General features: G+C 42.8%; 1 protein-coding gene across 1 annotated transcript in view; it reads right to left on the reverse strand.

The window, feature by feature from the left end:
* Window positions 1–21,330, reverse strand: part of NOD1 (nucleotide binding oligomerization domain containing 1) — a 121,660-nt gene that overhangs the window by 11,441 nt on the left and 88,889 nt on the right. Inside the window, exons 8-12 of the mRNA XM_060108345.1 lie at window positions 20,481–20,564; window positions 9,464–9,547; window positions 8,474–8,557; window positions 5,778–5,861; window positions 1,266–1,349 (exon numbers count right to left, since the gene is read on the reverse strand). Of these exons, the coding sequence (XP_059964328.1) occupies window positions 1,266–1,349; window positions 5,778–5,861; window positions 8,474–8,557; window positions 9,464–9,547; window positions 20,481–20,564 (420 nt within the window). The remainder of the gene's footprint in view (window positions 1–1,265; window positions 1,350–5,777; window positions 5,862–8,473; window positions 8,558–9,463; window positions 9,548–20,480; window positions 20,565–21,330) is intronic.

Below are 21,330 nucleotides of genomic sequence, written 5' to 3' on the forward strand. Positions count from 1 at the left end.
ACAGTGTTTTCAAATGTTTTTCTGACTGTGACCTCAAATAAGAACATTTTACATTGTGAACCAGCATCTGTGTATACGTACACACCCACATCTGAAATGAGATTATGAAAGAATATTTCATACTAGGCACAGAACATTCTGGCTCCATTTCTTTTTTTAAATAATGCTGGTTTCAACCCACCACACCAATTTTATGATCCACTAACAAATTCTAAAGTGAAATTTAAAAAACACTGTTCTGGGAGCCAAGGTCAGGGAGGTAGCTGTACTTGATCTATTGTTTTTGGCTGTGAAATTCTTCTCCCCAGTCATGAAGAAAGGACTGTAGTTAATGAGCAACTACCCCCTGAGCTGAGGGTTTGGCTCACGGTGAGGCTGCTCCATGGATCTCAGGGCCCACAGTGGTAGCATGAACTCCTGTGGTCTCTGTCCTCACGGGGCCCTGGCTTTGTGTCATGGTTCCCATGCAGGTCTGAGCCTCACACTCTGCTGGGCTGTCTCAGGCCAGGCCTGGGGTAGATAGCAAATTCCAGAGCACTTGGGGGTCTGGATTCAGAGACACGGGGCCCTCTGTTCTCAGCTCGGTTACATCAGTACTCTGAGGCAGTCAGGGACCTTTCTGTCCAGTTAACTGCTGTTTCCCTAGCACTTAACCCAGTGGTATAACCATTGTCACTAATGGGACACACACACTCCCCCACCCCCGAATATGCTACAGGCCCAGTCCTACCTCGGGGCTGTGTGTCCCGTAGGAGGCACGAGAAATGAAATGGGGCTCAACATTGCAGCAAAGCAGATCACATGCCTTCCTTCTGCTAGCATAACAGAAACAGGAAGTCGAAAAATAGCACAATCAGCTCAAATACAGCCTGGAAGCCCAGAGAAGGAAAAGAACATGCTTCAAACTCCGGGCCAGCACGGCCATCTCTCAGGCTCATGAGTCCCAGAGTGATTAACTTTCAGTGGGAATCCCTTCCCCAGTCTGTCTGCCCCCTGACAGGCAGGACAGGGGGGCTGGGGAGGAGAGCCCTGACTATGGAGTCGTAGTCTGGGCTGAATTCCAGCTTCTCCTCTTAGGTGTGACCTTGGTCTGGGCCTCAGTTTCTACATCTGTGAAATGGAGACAATACTACCTACATTACAGATTGTTGGAAAGATGGGAAATAAATGGACATTGCCCTGCATTGTGCATGGCACATAGTAAATGGTGCTGAGTAAATAATCATTGTTGTTGTTATCATTACAAGTGGTAGATGGGGTCTTACCAAATCTCCATTATGCCAGTGTTCTTCTGTAATGCATCTGCCAACTGGGCAATCCCTTTGGCTGTAATCTGGTTCTGGATAAGCCTGAAAGAAGAATATATCTTTTGTATCAAGTAATACTGGATTATATCTGCCCACTTCATTAGGGGGTTGGAAGGATATGATGGGATAAGAGACAGGGTCAGGGGAAGAACCGAGTCCCCTTAACGTTCAATCTTGCTGAGATTGTGTCGATCAGATCCATGAGAATAAAGAACATGCTTTAAAATGTTTAATTTTTCTGATGGGCAGAAGACCTAAATAGACATTTCTCCAAAGAAGACATATAGATGGCCAATAGGCACATGAAAAGATGCTCATCATCACTAATAATTAGAGAAATGCAAATTAAAACAACAATGAGGTATCACCTCGCACCAGTCAGAATGGCCATCATCAAAATGTCTACAGACAATAAATGCTGGAGAAGGTGTGGAGAAAAGGAAACCCTCCTACACTGTCGGTGGGAATGTAAATTGGTACAGCCACTATGGAGATTCCTTAAAAAACTAAAAACAGAGCTACCATATGATCCAGGAATCCCACTCCTGGGCATATATCCAGAGAAAACTAATTCAAAAGGATACATGCACCCCAATGTTCACAGCAGCACTATTTACAATAGCCAAGACATGGAAGCAACCTAAATGTCCATCGACAGATGAATGGATAAAGAAGATGTGGTAGGGCCTCCCTGGTGGCGCAGTGGTTGAGAGTCCGCCTGCCGATGCAGGGGATACGGGTTCGTGCCCCGGTCTGGGAGGATCCCATATGCCGCGGAGCGGCTGGGCCCGTGAGCCATGGCCGCTGGGCCTGCGCATCCGGAGCCTGTGCTCCGCAACGGGAGAGGCCACAACAGTGAGAGGCCCGCATACCGCAAAAAGAAAAAAAAAAAAGATGTGGTGTATATATATATATATATATATATATACACAATGGATTATTAGCCATAAAAAAGAATGAAATCATGCCATTTGCAGCAACATGGATAGACCCAGACATTATCATACTAAGCAAATTAAGTCATTAAGAGATAGACAAATACCATATATCACTTATATGTGAAATCTGAAATACGACACAAATGAACATATCTACGAAACAAAAACAGACTCACAAATAGAACAGACTTGTGGTTGCCAAGGGGGAGGGAAGGTTTGGGATTAGCAGATGCAAATTATTATATATAGGATAAACAACAAGGTCCTACTGTATAGCACAGGGGACTGTATTCAAAATCCTGTGATAAACCATAATGGAAAAGAATATATGTATGTATAACTGAGTTACTTTCCTGTGCAGCAGAAATTAAATACAACACTGTAAATCAACTATACTTAAGTAAAAAATTTTTTAATGTTTAACTTTTCTGTGTATTTTTATAGTGAACATAATATATCTGTATATTCATATGTAGGTAATTTAATACATGAACATATATGTATGCATGTGTGCTTGACATTTTTCACTGCAGGGGTGCCCAATCAAAATGTTTGGAGACTACCAGTCTGAACAACAAATTCTAAGGAACACATCTGGGGAACAGGCAGTCTGATGTCTCCTTCCAGATGGCTGGAGAAAGGCAAGGCATTTTTTAAAGTTAACTATTTTTTAAAGAGCTGGCCATTGTCTTCTTTGGGGGAAACAAAGGCTTCCAAGATGGTACCATGTCCTCTTCAACATCTGAGAGGGAGGGAGGAAGAACAGTTCTGCTGCTACTCATGGGTCCCAGTGGAAAAGCATCAATAATGGGGCCTCTAAGAGTATACCCCATTATGTTGGGTGGCATTGATTCTAATGAAACAGATTTCAGATATAGCTGGGAAGCCTGGGCAATTCCCAAATTGCTCCCCTGGGAAGCCGTGCTTCTAACCCACCCAGGAAAGAACAGCACAAGTCAGTGATATGTCTGTGCTTCATCACAGGTTCACTCCTCACCCCCCAGCTATTTGTAGCATAAGGCTACTACTGAACTTGACCTTTAGAAATTCTGGGCACTGATCCAAGAAGGTAGCTGTGTACCAGGAAGATAATGACCTATATTACTATGACTAATGAGATTATAGAAATTAAGCCTAGTCCCTTAGGAGGCAGTATAGCATAGTGGTTAAAAGCTCTCCTCATATACATACACCCACTCCCCACTTCTCAGCTGCAGATCCTTGAAGAAATAAACTTAAGCTTTCTATTCCTCGGCTGCCTGGTCTATAAAATGGGAATAACTATAAGAGAACCCCACTACCTTGGGTGTGTGAGGTTTCAATAGGAGGATGTATATGAAGTAGTTCTCATCATTTCTACCATGGCACCCAGGGGAAGGGAGCTCTTGTCACCATTCCTGCCCAAGCACACAGGACTTGGTGGCTGTGCTGCAGCCAGGACCCAGTGATCCCCGCCACATCTCTCAAAGAAAGACTGGGGCCCCTGGGCCGAGTGGCCGAGGTGAGACCTTCTGGTAAGCACAACCACAGTGTGACTTGGACACTTTTGCAAAAGGAGCAAAAATAGAACCTGGAAGTGGGCACTGAGTTCTGCATTCAGTTAAATTCTGCTGTTTCCTAATCACTCCTTCCACAGTTGCAACCACTGGCGCCACCTACACCTTGCTGTGGGGAGGGTGAGCTGCCTGAAGCCTAGACCTGGCAAGAGGCTGGGTAGGAGGAGAAGTACAAAGCCTGGCAGTGCTCAGGCACATATGCCCACTGGCTACCTTCACTGTAGCCAGTGTAGTCTGTGCTGGCACCAAGAGCTAAGACTCGCTCTCTAGCCCTGTTCTCATGGAGGGGCTGGCATGACACCTAGGGAAGGGCATAAAGGAAAGTCTACAGGTCAGAAAGAAAAGGAATAGAACAAAAAAAAACAGAGGTAAAAGTAGCACACTCTGGGTTTTTTTGTTTTTACAGAAATTGACATGGTGATCTAAAATTCACGTGGAAATAAATGCAAGGGACCCAGAATAGTCAAAACAATATTGAGAAAGAAGAACAAAGTTGGAAGACTCACATTTCCTGGTTTCAAAACTTATTACAAAGTTACAATAATGAGGACAGTCTGGTCCTGGCATGATGATAAACATATGGCTAGATGAACTAGAATAGAAGGTCCAGAAATAAACTCACACATTTATGGTCAACTGATTGACAAAAGTGTCAGGGCCATTCAAAATGGAAAGAGACTTTTCAACACGTGGTGCTGGGACAACTGGGTATCTACATGCAATAAAATGAAGCTGGACCCCTAACACCTCATACCATATACAGAAATGAACTACAAATGGATCAAAGACCTAAATGTAAGCGCAAAACTACAACACTTAAAGGAAATCTTTGTGACCTTGGATTAGCCAGTGATTTCTTACTAAGATACCTAAAGCACAAGCAGCTAAACAAAAAATAGATAAATTGGACTTTATCAAAATTAAATACTTTGGTGCTTCAAAGGTCACTCTCAAGAAAGTGAAAAACCTCACAGAAAGAGAGGAAATACTTGCAAATCGTGTATCTAGTAAATGTCTAGCACCCAGAATATATAAAGAACTCTTAACAACTCAGCAATTAAAAGGCATATAACCCAATTTACAAATGGACCAAGGATGTGGAGACAGTTCTCTAAAGAAGATACACAAGTGGCCACTATGCACATGAAAAGACACCCAACACTGTTAGCAGTCAGGGAAATGCACATCAAAACCACGATGAGATACCACTTCACACCCACTAGGATGGCATTACCCAAAAAGACAACAGCAAGTGCTGGTGAGGACGTGGAGAAATGGGGACCTTCATAACATGACTGGTAGAAATGTAAATACCACAACCACTTTGAAAAACCGTTTGGCATTTAACACAGTGACCATATGACCCAGCAATTCTATTCCTAAGTATATACCCAAGAGAAATGAAAACATGTTCATATACAAACACGTGCGCGAATGTTCACAGTAGCATTATTCATAATAGTCATAAAGTAGAAACAACCCAAATGTCCAACTGAAGAATGGACGAACAAAACATGGACTGTCCGTACAATGGAATATCATTCAGCCATAAAAAGCAATGGAGTACTGATATATGCTACAATGTAAATGAACCTTGAAAACTTATGCTAGTGAAAGAACATAGAAACAAAAGGTCATATATTTTATGACTGCATTTCTATGAAATGCCCAGAATAGGCAAATCCATAGAGACTGGAAGTAGATTAGCAGGTGCCAGGGACTAAGGGAGGAGAAGGATGGGGAGTGATTAGTTAACGCGTACAGGTTTCTGGTGGGTAGGGGAGGTAGGTAGTTTTGTAAAAATGTTCTAGAATTAGATAGTAGTGATGGTTGCACAACCTTATAAATATGCTAAAAACCACTGAACTGTACACTTCAAAAGCGTGATTTTATGATATGTGAATCAAAAAATATTTCAAAAGATATATCTCAAAAAATATTTTTTTAAAAAAGCACAGTGTTGAAATCTGAATTACCATAAATGTTTCAACGTCTGGTTGACTTTCAGCATCTCTGCCAAGCTCTCTGCCACTTCATCATCAAGTTCATTTTTGGTGAGCCTGGAAAAGAAAGGAAGTGTCGACTCAGGGCAGCCCTGCCTGGCACCCACTCTCCACTGAGTTCACAGAAGCGGATCCCATCTCCAGCGTCTGCAGCTATGCAGCTCATCACGTGCTGAGAACCCAGCAAACAGCCAGGCTCCAAGCCCGCCTCTGAGCCCCGCAGACAATAAACGGAGGTTCATTTCTAGTGCAAACCCTTCACCCAAGCTCCTACTTAGCCCTGCTGCTGCGGGGGGAGCCCATACTCCCTCCCCATCCTTGCTGAGCCCTCAGATCTCTCAGAAGACGGGCCCACAGAAAGCGAGGGGCCAGTGCCTGCTTCTTGAGTCTCCTCCAGCCGTTAAGATCCCTTGAACACCACAGACAGTGTGTTACTAAACCCAGTCAGATGAAGACCTAGAAAAGCCTGCCGACTGCGCATTAAAATGTGCTCATCACTTTGCTCCGAGGCCAGTTATGTAGGACCCGGGTTCTGTGACTGAAAGTTCAGAAGTCTCTCAGTTTGTAAAAGCAGGAAGTGATCTGGATAAAGCACAGAGGGCTAGAAGCTCCTAGTTGTAAAGAGGATTAAACCCTGTTGTGCCAGTGGATGAAAGAATAAGGAAGGAAGGAGAAAGGAATATAAAGAACATTTAAAAAATCATTCCTTGAAGGGCAATTTGGTAGTGTCTATCCACATTTTAAATGTGTTTCACTTTCGGCCAACAATTCGACGTCTAGAAATCCACCTTATGGTGTGCAAAGACATTACACCCAGGTTCTATACATGCAGTATTGGTTGTAGTCTTTTTGGTCATAATGTAAGATGTGAACTAATTTCAGTATCAGTAGAGGCAGCCAGCAAAATACATTGTTGAGTGTACATTCAAGGGACACTGCACCGTTTAGAGAGAATGAGGTAGGATGAAGAAAGAGACAGAGGGCTTCCCTGGTGGCGCAGTGGTTGAGAGTCCGCCTGCCGATGCAGGGGACACCGGTTCGTGCCCCGGTCCGGGAAGATCCCACATGCCACGGAGCGGCTGGGCCCGTGAGCCATGGCTGCTAAGCCTGCGCGTCCGGAACCTGTGCTCCGCAACGGGAGAGGCCACAACAGTGAGAGGCCCGCGTACCGCAAAAAAAAAAAAAAAAAAAAAAAACAGAAGAGCATGGGGCTCAAGGTGCTCTGAGCCAGACATGCCGGCTGGCACTGGTCGACCGCAGCATGTGGTTGAACTTCTCTGGGCCTGAGTTTTCTCACCAGCAAATGTGAACAGTAATGGTACAGCCCTCATAACACAGTTGTGAGAATGAGTTAATACATGGAAGAGGCTGAGAACAATGTGTGATGTACAGTGAGTACTCAAGAGATTTTGGGGATTGACATTATTATCCACCTAGACCTGTGGTTCTCAGGTCTAGAAGTCACCTGTGGTGACTTCTCCTCCAGGGGACACTTGCCAACGTCTGGAGACAATTTCGATTGTCACAATTAGGGGTTACTACTGTTATCTAATGGGTAAAGGCCAGGGATTCTGCTAAACATCTTACAATGCACAGGACAGCCTCTCAACAAAAAAGAATTATTTGGACCAAAATGTCAACAGTGTTGAGACTGAGAGACCCTGACATAAAAGGACATGTCAAATATGTACAATATATGGTTGAGATATTTTTTTTAGTCACTTGCTAAATGCTACTCAGTTTCATAAGAAAAGCGATAACTTATTTGAATACACATTCAAATGCTAGAAATAAAAGATTATATTTAGAAAGCATGAGGGAGGAGGTTCTTTCACTTCCTACTTTCCCGACTTCAGTGTCTTATATTTTGTTCAAAAAAGCGTGTATTACTTTTCAAAATCTTTTAAAAGATTTTTTGAGGGGAAAAGGAAAATGCACTTACTGGCCAGCAGGTCTAGTATCTGAATTCTCATAATGATGACATTTTCATTAACTAATTTAGCCAATATTTCATGAGGAGGATACAGAGACATGTAATATAACTTCCTTTCCTGGAAGCAATTTATGATACAGGCAAGTAAATAAGTAAAAATACGGTAAATGACCAAAAAAAGGAATAACCAAAAGAAAGAAAAAAAGCATCACTTTCAGAAGGTAACATACAGTTAACTAGTGGCCCTGGAGTGCAGAGAGGGAGTGAGGGCTGTGGGCTTCCCGTGACAGGTGAGCTGGAACATGAAGGCCAAGTCCTGATGTGACTACCTGGGGACAGAGGAGGCTGCACCGGGGGGTAGGCAGTTTAAGAGGAAGAAGGGAGAAAGTTTTGAGACAAGTGCATGAAAGTTGGACTCAAGGCATATCTGAGGGTGTTCCAAGGATATCCTGACAGAATAGCTAGCCTTCTGGTTTTCCTGAGGCCTAGGGTGGGCAAAGAAGGCTAAGGTCTCAACTCATGTTCCTGGGACCCATTCCACCCATTCTGTACTTGTTTGTGCTTCTGGGAATGGCTATTTTCTTCTCTAGGAGGAAATGAAATTATAAACCTTCCTTTGAGGAAAGGCCTAGAGCCTTTTACAATGGAGAGGCAGTCTTTCAGTTAAGATTCCAGGCTGTGCAGTCTTTGGAAAAATCCCTGAGACCCAACCGTTCAAAATGACTATGGTTATTACCAGAATATTCTCAGAGACGCATTCTGCTGCAGGGCCCACGCGAGGCTCTTTCCTCCTTCTGTAGAAATGCCATTGAATGCAAGACTAGGAAGGAAAAACATTTGGGGTAGGTTATTAAAAACACGTCTACATTTGGCTTTGGTTTCAGCAACTAAAACAGCTGGCAAGACTCCATCTGGAGGTGGTTCCTGCCTGGGCTGACTTGAAGCAGGAAGCGTAAGTGCCGGCCTCACCAGCAGCCACTCAGCCTTTGCTGCTCCAGAGCCCAGGACGAGGACAATCACCAGACTGCTCGGGGAGAGGCCAGACAGGAAACGGAACATGGCAAGACCTGGTCACACAGGCTGAGGAGGCCTGGCGAGCTCTGCTTCGGAGGCTGACACCTTACAGGCTCCTGTCAGTGAGGCCTGGAGAAGTTTCCTCTGTTCTTGTAAGGAAGGAACTCTGCTACTGTCCCCACTGTATTAAGCCCTTATGTCAGTGACAGGAAGGACACGGGCAACCAGGAGACCCCCGAATCTCAGAGATTTGGCCAGAGGCCTAAAGGAGGGCCAGGGAGGACCAAGTCTGTTTACAGAGGTGAAGGGTCCCCTCTTGTCACGGCACCATCCTGAGAAATGAGGAAGGGGCAGGAATCTGCGGCCCAGTGTCTCTTTCAGTTCTGTCTGGACTGAAGAATTCCTCCCCAATCCCCAAGGGGCACGGGAAGACTGCAGAGGGGCTGGCAATATCTAGTCTTGATCTGACTGGTGTGTGCGCATGTCACAACACGGAGCTGAAAACTTAAGCATAATATACTTAACTGTATGCCTCTTCTACGTCAATAAAAACGTTTTTAAAAAGAAAAAGAAAAACCACACACACAAATACCTTCCCTGTTAGGAATGCCAGCCACCCTCTTTCCCCTGGCTCCTCCTCTGGTAAAACAAGAGGAACACGGAGTGACCAGGTTGGCCCTGAAGACAGCAGGTCTCAGAAGGCAGCAGTTACCTCAAGTTAGTCAAGCTTGGGTGGTTCTTCAGAGCCTCTGCGAAGGCCCTTGCTCCTTCATCACCGATTTGATTGCCCCACATCCTGAGGGCAGAGGCAAGACAGTGAAAGTTACCTCATGCTCATCCCTTATTTTCTGCTCATGGCCATGGCATGTATACTCAACAGGCAGATGTTTCTGCTCCATCCCTGGAGCTGTGGCCTGGAGATGAATCCCTCCACCAGCCCCTTAGTGAGCTGCTCAGGAGGAAAAAAAGCAGTAGAACGCTTGTGAACAGAAGTCAAATCAGACAGCTGCACGATTAGAAACCAAGTCTCACCCCTGAGCTTTTGGAGAGCTGTCAGTCAGAACCTAAGCTCACAACTATCCCTGAAATGTCACCTGCAGGATATACAGGTCGGTGGCAGCTTGAAAGGAAGGCCTGTGGTGGTGCCAGACTCCCAATATCCATTTGACCCTGTGCAGGGGTGCCGGACATTCTTGGAAGACATAGTCGGTCTTGCATGAAGCAAAGATCAGAAAGCACACTGAGAAAACTTATCAGCAATTTCCCTGGTATGTAAAGAGGAGGTGACCAAACCATGCTGTTCAGATTGTTGCAGTTTTGGTGGGGAGGTGCAATGACAAGCTGTATTCTCTCCCCCACAGTAGAAAGCCTTAGAGGATCTGGCTAAATCGAGGGTCTGCATGGTAAGACGTTGGGCTCCCATCCTGGCCCTGCCCCCCACCACCTGGGCGTGCTTGGGTAATGCATAGTCTCTGAGATCTTAGTCTCCTCATCTGTAAAGCTGGTATAAGAAGAGCATTTCCTCATAGAGTTGTTGTGAGGATTAAGTGAGTTAATATATGCAAAACACTCCAAACAGTGCTGAGCCTATAATAAGAGTCAGCTATTCCTAAAAGGCTGAGGGTCACTGTCTACAGAAAGCAAGTCTGCCAGGCCCACCACAGAACTGGGGCTGCCTCAGCTACACGCTCTCACCAGGCAAGCGGCCTGCTGACGTCCCTGCCAGTATGGCTTCTAAAACCCCAGAGTGAGAGTTTTCAGCATTTTGAAAAAAAATGTGTGTACTAGGTAAAACTGCATGGTATCAAACTTTTAATAAAGTGGAAAACTATACTCATGACAGGAGATTAAGTGAAAAAAGGTAGAATAAAATTCTGTACAGGTAGTTTGACGTCTACCATATTAAAAAAAAATAGTATAGAGAGAACATACACTGCATGAGAGACAGCAAGAAAGCTTACCTGTCCTCAAGTGTTGACAATAATTATTTCTGAGAAGATGATATCCATTATACTGTTCATATTTTCCATAGTTTACAAATAAAATTATCTGTGTTTCTTTTAGAATCACAGAAAAAAATATAACTCTATGAAAAGCTGTAGTCTCCTGAATCAAAACCATAATGAAATATCATCTCACACCCATATGGATGGTTACTATCAAAACACCAGAAAATAACAAGTTGTTGGTAAGGATGTGGAGAAACTGGAACCCCTGTGCACTGTTAGTAGGAATGTAAAATGATATAGCTGCTGTAGAAAACAATATGGTGGTTCCTCAAAAAATTAAAAATAGAATTACCATGCGATCCAGCAATTCCACTTCTGGGTATATACCCCAAAGGATTTAAAGCAGGGTCTCAAAGAGATATATGTATACCCATGTACACAGCAGCATTATTCACAAGAGCTAAAAGGTGGAAACAATCCAAGTGTCCACTGACAGATGAATGGATAAACAACTGTGATATATATAGAGAATGGTCTATTACACCGCCTTAAAAAGGAAGGAAAGTCTGACACATGCTACAACATGGATAAACCTTGAGGACATCATGCTAAGTAAAATAAGCCAGTCACAAAAGAAGACAAATACTGTATGACTCCACTTATGACTCCCTACAGTAGTCAAATTCATAGGAACAGAGGATACTATAGAAAGGTGGTTGCCAGGGCTGAGGGGAGGGGAGAATGAGTTTCTGTTTTGCAAGATAGAGTTCTGGAGATGGATAATGGTGATGGTTGCACAACTATATGAATGTGGTTGCACAACTATATGAATGTACTTAATGCCACTGAACTGTGCACTTAAAAGTTTAAGATGGTAACTTTTATGTTATGTGTATTTTCAATAAAAAATTGAATTAAAAAAGCCTCCAGGGGCCTCCCTGGTGGCGCAAGTGGTTGAGAGTCCGCCTGCCGATGCAGGGGATACGGGTTCGTGCCCCGGTCTGGGAGGATCCCATATGCCGCGGAGCGGCTGGGCCTGTGAGCCATGGCCGCTGAGCCTGCGCGTCCGGAGCCTGCGCGTCTGGAGCCTGTGCTCCGCAACGGGGGAGGCCACAACAGTGAGAGGCCCGCATACCGCAAAAAAAAAAAAAAAAAAAGCCTCCAGAGACAAGGTGGCAGAGTAGAAGGATGTGAGCTCACCTCTTCTTACGAAAACACCAAAGTTACAACTAAATGATGAACAACCATTGATGAAAAAATGCTGGAACCTACCAAACAAGATGTCCTACATCCAAAGACAAAGAAGAACCCACAGTGGGACAGTTTGAGGGGTGCAATCATGGTAAAATCAAATCCCATACCCACTAAGTGGACAACCCACAAACTGGAAAACTATCACAGAAGTTCTCCCACAGGAGTGAAAGTTCTGAGCTTCACGTCAGGCTCCCCAGCCTGGGGGCCTGGCAATGGGAGGAAGAAGAGCCCCAGAGAATCTGCCTTTGAAGGCCAGCGGGATTTGATCACAGGAATTCCACAGGACTGGGGGAAACAGAAACTCCACTCTTGGAGGGCACACACAAGGTCTTATGCACACCAGGACCCAGGGAAAAAAGCAGTGACCTCTCCTAAGAGCCTAGGCCAGACCTATATGCTGGTGTTGGAGGGTCTCCTGCAAAGGTAGGGGGCGGCTGTAGCTCACTGTGGGGACAAAGACACTGGTGGCGGTAGTTCTCGGGAGTACTCATTGCTGTGAGCCCTCCTGGAGGCTGCCATATTTTCACCAACACCTGGCCCCACCCAATAGCATGTAGGCTCTAGTGCTGGGTCACCTCAGGCCAACCAAGTGGGAACACAGCCCCACCCATCAGCAGACAGGCTGCTTAAAGTCCTCCTGATGGGCCTCCCTGGTGGCGCAAGTGGTTGAGAGTCCGCCTGCCGATGCAGGGGATACGGGTTCGTGCCCCGGTCTGGGAGGATCCCATATGCCGCGGAGCGGCTGGGCCCGTGAGCCATGGCCGCTGAGCCTGCGCGTCCGGAGCCTGTGCTCCGCAACGGGGGAGGCCACAACAGTGAGAGGCCCGCATACCGCAAAAAAAAAAAAAAAAAAAAAAGTCCTCCTGACCACACAACTGCCCGCTGAACACACCCCCTGACACAGCCCTGTGCATCAGAGGGACAAGACCCAGCTCCACCCACCAGTGGGCAGGAACCAGTCCCTCCCACCAGGAAGACTGCATAAGCCTCTTAGACCAGCCTCATCCACCAGGGGGCAGACAGCAGAAGCAACAAGAACTACAACCCTGCAGACTGTGGAATGGAAACCGCAATCACAGAAAGTTAGACAAAATGAGACAGCAGAGGAATATTTCCCAGATGAAGGAACAAGATAAAACCCCAGAAGAACAACTAAGTGAAGTGGAGACAGGCAATCTACCCAGGAAAGAATTCAGAGTAATGATAAGAAAGATGATCCAAGATCTCGGAAAGAGAATGGAGGCACAGATTGAGAAGATACAAGAAATGTTTAACAAAGACCTAGAAGAACTAAAGAACAAACAAACAGACAAACAATAAAATAACTGAAATAAAAAATACAGCAGAAGGAATCAATAGTGGGATAAGTGAGGCAGAAGAACAGATAAGTGAGCTGGAAGCCAGAATGGTGGAAATCACTGCCACGGAACAGAATTTAAAAAAAAGAATGAAAAGAAATGAAGACAGTCTTAAAAGACCTCTGGGATGACATTAAATGCACCAACATTCACATTTTAGGGGTCCCAGAAGGAGAAGAGAGAGAGAAAGGACCTGAGAAAATATGTGAAGAGATAATAGCTGAAAACTTCCCTAACATGGGAAAAGAAACAGTCACCCAAGTCCAGGAGGCACAGAGAGTCCCAGACAGGATAAACCCAAGGAGGAACACACCAAGGCACATAGTAATCAAATTGACAAAAATTAAAAAGAAAAAATATTAAAAGCAACAAGGGAAAAATGACAACATACAAGGGAACTCCCATAAGGATATCAGCTGATTTCTCACCAGAAACTCTGCAGGCCAGAAGGGAGTAGCATGATATATTTAAAGTGATGAAAGGGAGGAACCTACAACGAAGATTACTCTACCCGGCAAGGATCTCATTCAGGTTAGACAGAGAAATCAAAAGCTTTACAGACAAGTAAAAGAGAATTCAGCACCACCAGACCAGCTTTGCAACAAATGTGAAAGGAACTCCTCTAGGTGGAAAAGAAGCCAGCAACTTAAAACAACCTTGTACATATATAGACTGCCATATCAAAACCTCATGGGAGGCAGAAATAGAGACACAGAGGTAGAGAACAAACGTATGGACACCAAGGGGGGAAAGTGGCAGGGGGCGGGGTGGTGTGATGAACTGGGCGATTGGGATTGACATGTATACACTGATGTGTATAAAATTGATGACTAATAAGAACCTGATGTATACTAGGAATAAATCTACCTAGGGAAACAAAAGACCTGTATGCAGAAAACTATAAGACACTGATGAAAGAAATTAAACATGATACCAACAGATGGAGAGATATACCATGGTCTTAGATTGGAAGAATCAATATTGTAAAAATGACTATACTACCTAAAGCAATCTACAGATTCAATGCATTCCCTATTAAATTACCAATGGCATTTTTTTATGGAACTAGAACAAATCATCTTAAAATTTGTATGGAGACACAAAAGACCCCATATAGCCAAAGCAGTCTTGAGGGAAAAAAACGGAGCTGGAGGAATCAGGCTCCCTGACTTCAGACTATAGTACAAAGCTACAGTAATCAAGACAATATGGTACTGGCACAAAAACAGAAACATAGATCAATGGAACAGGATAGAAAGCCCAGAGATAAACCCACGCACCTATGGTCAACTAATCTATGACAAAGGAGGCAAAGATATACAATGGAGAAAAGACAGTGTCTTCAATAAGTGGTGCTGGAAAAACTGGACAGCTACATGTAAAAGAATGAAATTAGAACACTCCCTAACACCATACACAAAAATAAACTCAAAATGGAATAGGTACCTAAATGTAAGACCAGACACTATAAACTCTTAGAGGAAAACATAAGAAGAACACTCTTTGACATAAATCACAGCAAGATCTGTTTTGATCCACCTCCTAGAGTAATGGAAGTAAAAACTAAACAAATGGGACCTAATGAAACTTAAAAGCTTTTGCACAGCAAAGGAAACCATAAACACGATGAAAAGACAACCCTCAGAATGGGAGAAAATATTTGCATATGAATCAACAGACAAAGGATTAATCTCCTAAATATATAAACAGCTCATGCCGCTCAATATTAAAGAAACAACGCAATCCAAAAATGGGCAGAAGAACTAAATTTTAGAGGTATAAGTAATAAATTGATAGTGGAAATAAAATGAAATCATTAAAAAAAATCCCCACTAATGCAAGAAAAAGGAAAAAAGAAACAAAGAAAAGTTTGGACCAAACAGAAAAGAGTTGGCAAAGTGGTAGATTTTAATCCAATCAGTAATCACATTAAATGTGAATAATCTAAACATACCAGTTAAAAAGAGACTGTCAGTTTAGATAAAAAGGCAAAACCCAACTAGATGCTGCCTGCAGACAAAGATGACAGTGAAGTTGTAAAGGGGGTGTGCATATTTGGGGTTTTGGGGGTTACTGATTTGGGTGGTAGTTGTACAAACTATTTCCTTTGTAATTGCTTGTTATCAAGTATATAAAACTCCATTTTATATACTTGATATGTATATTCCCAATAAATAAATAAAGTTAACTGGCAATCAAATGTCTGCTGAGGTGGGGGGGAAAAAAAGAACCTGCTGTATAAAAAATAAATAAAATAAAATTCAAAAATTTAAAAAACCTCATGGGAACAGCAAACCCAAAAACTACAGTAGATATACACACACAAAAGAAAAAGCAACCCAAACACAACTCTAAAGATGGTCGTCAAACTACAAGAGAAGAGAACAAAAGAGAAAGGAAAGTAAAAATACCTACAAAAACAAACCCGGGCTTCCCTGGTGGTGCAGTGGTTGAGAGTCCGCCTGCCAATGCAGGGGACGCGGGTTCGTGCCCCAGTCCAGGAAGATCCCACATGCCGCAGAGCGGCTAGGCCCGTGAGCCATGTTCGCTAGGCCTGCATGTCCGGAGCCTGTGCTCCGCAACGGGAGAGGCCACAACAGTGAGATGCCCGCTTACCGCAAAAAAAAAAAAAAACCCAAATGATTAAGAAATGGCAATAGGAACATACATATTGATAATTACCTTGAATGTAAATGGATTAAATGTTCCAACCAAAAGACACAGACTGGCTGAATGGATACAAAAACAAGACCCGTATATATGCTGTCTACAACAGGCCCACTTCAGACCTAGGGACACACACAGACTGAAACTGAGGGGATGGAAGAAGGTATTCTATGCAAATGGAAATCAAAAGAAAGCTGGAGTAGCAATACTCATATCAGACAAAATAGACTTTAAAATAAAGACTATTACAAGAGACAAAGAAGGACACTACATAATGATCATGGGATCAGTCCAAGAAGAAGATATAACAACTGTAAATATATATGCATCCAACACAGGTGCACCTCAATATATAAGGCAAATACTAACAGCCATAAAGGGAGAAATCAACAGTAACACAGTAATGGTGGAGGACTTTAACACCCCACCACTTTCATCAATGGACAGATCATCCAGACAGAAAATCAGTAAAGAAACACAGGCCTTAAATGACACATTAGACCTATTGGACTTAATTGATATTTATAGAGCATTCCATCCAAAAGCAGCAGAATACACATTCTTCAAGTGCAAATGGAACATTCTCTAGGACTGACCACATGCTGGGCCACAAAGCAAGCCTTGGTAAATTTAAGAAAAGTGAAATCATATCAAGCATCTTTTCCGACCACAATGCTATGAGATTAGAAATCAACTACAAGAAAAAAAACTGTAAAAAACACAAACACATGGAGGCTAAACAATATGCTACTAAACAACCAGTGGATCACTGAAGAAATCAAAGAGGAAATCAAAAAATACCTAGAGACAAATGAAAATGAAAAGCACAACAATCCAAAACCTATGGAATGCAGTAAAAGCAGTTCTAAGAGGGAAGTTTATAGCTATACAATCTTACCTCAGGAAACAAGAAAAATCTCAAATAACCTAACCTTACACATAAAGCACTAGAGACAGAAGAACAAACAAAACCTAAAGTTAGTAGCAGAAAAGAAATCATAAAGATCAGCGCAGAAACAAATGAAATAGAAACAAAACAGTAGCAAAGATCAATGAAACTAAAAGCTGGTTCTTTGAAAAGATAAAATTGATAAACCTTTAAGCCAGACTTATCAAGGGAAAAGGGCGAGGACTCCAATCAATAAAATTAGAAATGAAAAAGGAGAAGTTACAACAAATGCCACAGAAATACAAAGGATCATGAGAGACTACTACAAGCAACTGTATGCAAATAAAATGGACAACCTGGAAGAAACAGACAAATTCTTAGAAAAAGGTACAATCTCCCAAGACCGAACCAGGGAGAAATAGAAAATATGAGTAGACCAAACGCAAGCACTGAAATTGAAACTGTGATTTTTAAAACTCCCAACAAACAAAAGGCCAGGACTGTGGCTTCACAGGAGAATTCTACCAAACACTTAGAGAAGAGCTAACACCTATCCTTCTCAAACTCTTCCAAAAAATTGCAGAGGGAGGAAAACTCCCAAACTCATTCTATGAGGCCACCATCACCCTGATACCAAAACCAGAAAAAATTACCACAAAAAAGAAAATTACAGTCCAATATCACTGATGAACATAGATGCAAAAATCCTCAACAAAATACTAGCAATACATTAAAAGGATCATACACCATGATCAAGTGGGATTTATCCCAGGGATGCAAGGCTTTTTCAATATCCACAAATCAATCAGTGTGATACATCACATCAACAAACTGAAGAATAAAAACCATATGATCATCTCAATAGATGCAGGAACAGCTTTTGACAAAATTCAATGCCAATTTATGATAAAAACTCTCCAGAAAGTGGGCAGAGGGAACATACCTCAACATAATAAAGGCCATATATGACAAACCTACAGCTAACATCATGGTCAACAGTGAAAAGCTGAAAGCATTTCCTCTAAGATCAGGAACAAGACAAGGATGTCCACTCTCACCACTCTTATTCAACATAGTTTTGGAAGTCCTTAGCTATGGCAATCAGAGAAGAAAAAAATAAATAAAAGGAATCCAAATTGGAAAAGAAGAAGTTAAACTGTCACTGTCTGCAGATGATATGATACTATAAATAGAAAATCCTAAGGATACTACCAGAAAACTACTAGAGCTCATCAATGAATTTGGTAAAGTTACAGGTTACAAAATTAATACACAGGAATCTGTTGCATTTCTGTACACTAACAATGAAAGATCACAAAGAGAAATTCAAGAAACAATCCTGTTTCCCATCACATCAAAAAGAATAAAATACCAAGGAATAAACCTACCTAAGAAGACAAAAGACCTGTACTCTGAAAACTATAAAACACTGATGAAAGAAATCGAAGATGACACAAACAGATGGAAAGATACACCATGTTCTTGGATTGGAAGAATCAATATTGTCAAAACAACTTGGGTAGCCAAGGCAATCTACAGATTCAGTGCAATCCTTATCAAATTACCAATGGCATTTTTCACAGAACTAGAACAAAAAATCTTAAAATTTGTAATGGAAACACAAAAGACCCTGAATAGCCAAAGCAATCTTAAGAAAAACAGAGCTGGGGGAATTAGGTGCCCTGACTTCAGACTATACTATGAAGCTACAGCCATCAAAACAGTATGGTACTGGCACAAAAACAGAAATATAGATCAATGGAACAGGATAGAAAGCCCAGAGATAAACCCATGCACCTACGGTCAATTAATCTACGACAAAGGAGGCATGACTATACAATGGGGGAAAGACGGTCTCTTCAATAAATGGTGCTGGGAAAACTGTACAGCTACATGTAAAAGAATGAAATTAGAACATTCTTTAAACACCATACACAAAAATAAACTCAAAATGGATTAAAGACATAAATGTAAGACTATAAAACTCTTAGAGGAAAACATAGGAAGAACACTCTTTGACATAAATCACATTAATATTTTTTTCTACCCATCTCCTAGAGTAATGGAAATAAAAACAAAAATAAACAAATGGGACCTAATTAAGCTCAAAAGCTTTTGTACAGCAAAGGAAACTATAAACAAAAAGACAACCCTCAGAATGGGAGAAAATATTTACAAACGATGCAACCGACAAGAGATTAATCTCCAAAATCTACAAACAGCTCATGCAGCTCAATATCAACAAAACAGACAACTTAATCAAAAAATGGGCAGAAGACGTAAATAGACATTTCACCAAAGAAGACAAACACATGTCCAAGAGGCACATGAAAAGATGCCCAACATCACTAATTATTAGAGAAATGCAAATCAAAACTGCAATGAGATATCACCTCACACCAGTCAGAATGGCCATCATCAAAATGTCTACAAACAATAAATGATGAAGAAGGTGTGGAGAAAAGGGAACCCTCCTACACTGTTGGTGGGAATGTAAACTGGTACAGCCGCTATGGAGAACAGTATGGAGGTTCCTTAAAAAATTAAAAATAGAGCTACCATATGATCCAGCAACCCCACTCCTGGGCATATATCCAGAGAAAACCATAATTCAAAAGGATACATGCACCCCAATGTTCACTGAAGCACTATTTACAATAGCCAAGACATGGAAGCAACCTAAATGTCCAAAGACAGAAGAATGGATAAAGAAGATGTGGTACATGTATACAATGGATTATTACTCAGCCATTAAAAAGGATGAAATAATGCCATTTGCAGCAACATGGATGGACCTGGAGATTATCATACTAAGTGAAGTAAATCAGAGAAAGACAAATATCATGATATCACATGCGGAATCTAAAAAAAAAAAACGATAGAAATAAACCTATTTAAAAAATAGAAACAGACTCACAGACTTAGAAAACAAACTAACGGTTTCCAAAGGAGAAAGGTGGGGGGCAGGGGAGGTATAAATTGGGAGTGTGGGATTGACAAATACACACTTCTATGTTTAAATAGATAACTAATGAGGACCTACTGTATAGCACAAGGAAGTCTGCTAATAAGGACCTCCTGTATAGCACAAGGAAGTCTGCTCAATATGCTGTAATAACCTAAATGGGAAAAGAATTTGAAAAATAATAGATACATGTATAGCTGAATCACTTTGCTCTACACCTGAAAGTAACACGTTATTAATCAACTATACTCGAATATAAAATAAAAAATTTTAAAAAGCCTCCAGAGACTATATAATCTTAAAATGAAGCACACCTGCCTGAGGAAGTTTACCACATAGGGCTAAAACTCCCTTTGCTAGCTCCCTCCATTTGCTGGCGGTAATAAATACTGCTTTTTGCATGAATTAAATAAAGTCCATGCGATTGAAGTGGCAGTCAATCCCGGGACTTCCCACAACATTTCCCACGCAGGAGCCAGTGGGGCCCAGCCATCAGGGCATCTGTGATGGAGGCTCTCTGCAGACTCTGCCCCACAGCTTGCGCCAGCAGTCCTTTTGGCTAGATGGATGTACAAAAAGACCAGCAGGCGCTCCTGTACACAGAGCAGGCTGTATACGCACACCCGTGTGCATCCGTCTCTACTCACCCAACTTCAAAGATGGATTTGCTGTGCTTCACAGCGAGGGCGAGACACTTTCCTCCTTCGCTTGTTATTTTGTTTTTTCCCAGTCTGCAGAGAGAGTCATGCACACATCAGCTACAGCTGTCAGGGGACTCCAGCATCAGCCACCCTCGTCCTTGGCACAGAGCCCCTCTGGGCCCTCCTAGGAGGGGTGGTCTTTCTCCTGGGACCCACAGCAGCCATCCCTGGGCGTCCCCTCAGGGAGGGGCCCGAAGCCCTGAGGAAAGCCAGTCGGGATTCCTCTCCAGGTGGTCACAATCTCTGCAGAGACTCAGGGACCCAAGTTCCCGCAGAGGTTCTTGAAATGACCGCTGAGCATCACTCATTTCCTTCAGCAGACCAGAAGGTTCCCACTTAAACTGCAAATGGTCAAGGGGTAGGTTACCATCACCAGGGCAGCATCACCAGGCTCCTCCAAGGCTGGTGCTCTAACACCTTTGGCAGGACATTCCTGTGGTGCAGCCAGGGATCAGGCTCTCCTCTGCAATGTTATGGCCTGAAGGTTTGCCTCCCCCTCCCACTACCGGAATCCATATGTTGAAATCCTAACCCCTAAGTGATGGTGCTAGGAGGTGGAACCTTTGGGAAGTGATGAAGTCACTCATCACAGCCCTCACAAATGGGATTAGTGACTTATGAGTGAAGTCCAAGAAAGCTCCCTTTCCCCTTTTTCCACCACCACGTGAGGACACAGTGAGAAGGCACCATCTAAGAACAAGGCATTGGGCCCTCATCAGGCACCTAATCTGCTGGCGCCTTGATCCTAGATTCCCCAGCCTCCAGAACTGTCAGAAATAAATCTCTGGTGTTTATA

This window comes from Mesoplodon densirostris, chromosome 9 (genome assembly GCF_025265405.1).
Source record: "Mesoplodon densirostris isolate mMesDen1 chromosome 9, mMesDen1 primary haplotype, whole genome shotgun sequence".
NCBI lineage: Eukaryota > Metazoa > Chordata > Mammalia > Artiodactyla > Ziphiidae > Mesoplodon > Mesoplodon densirostris.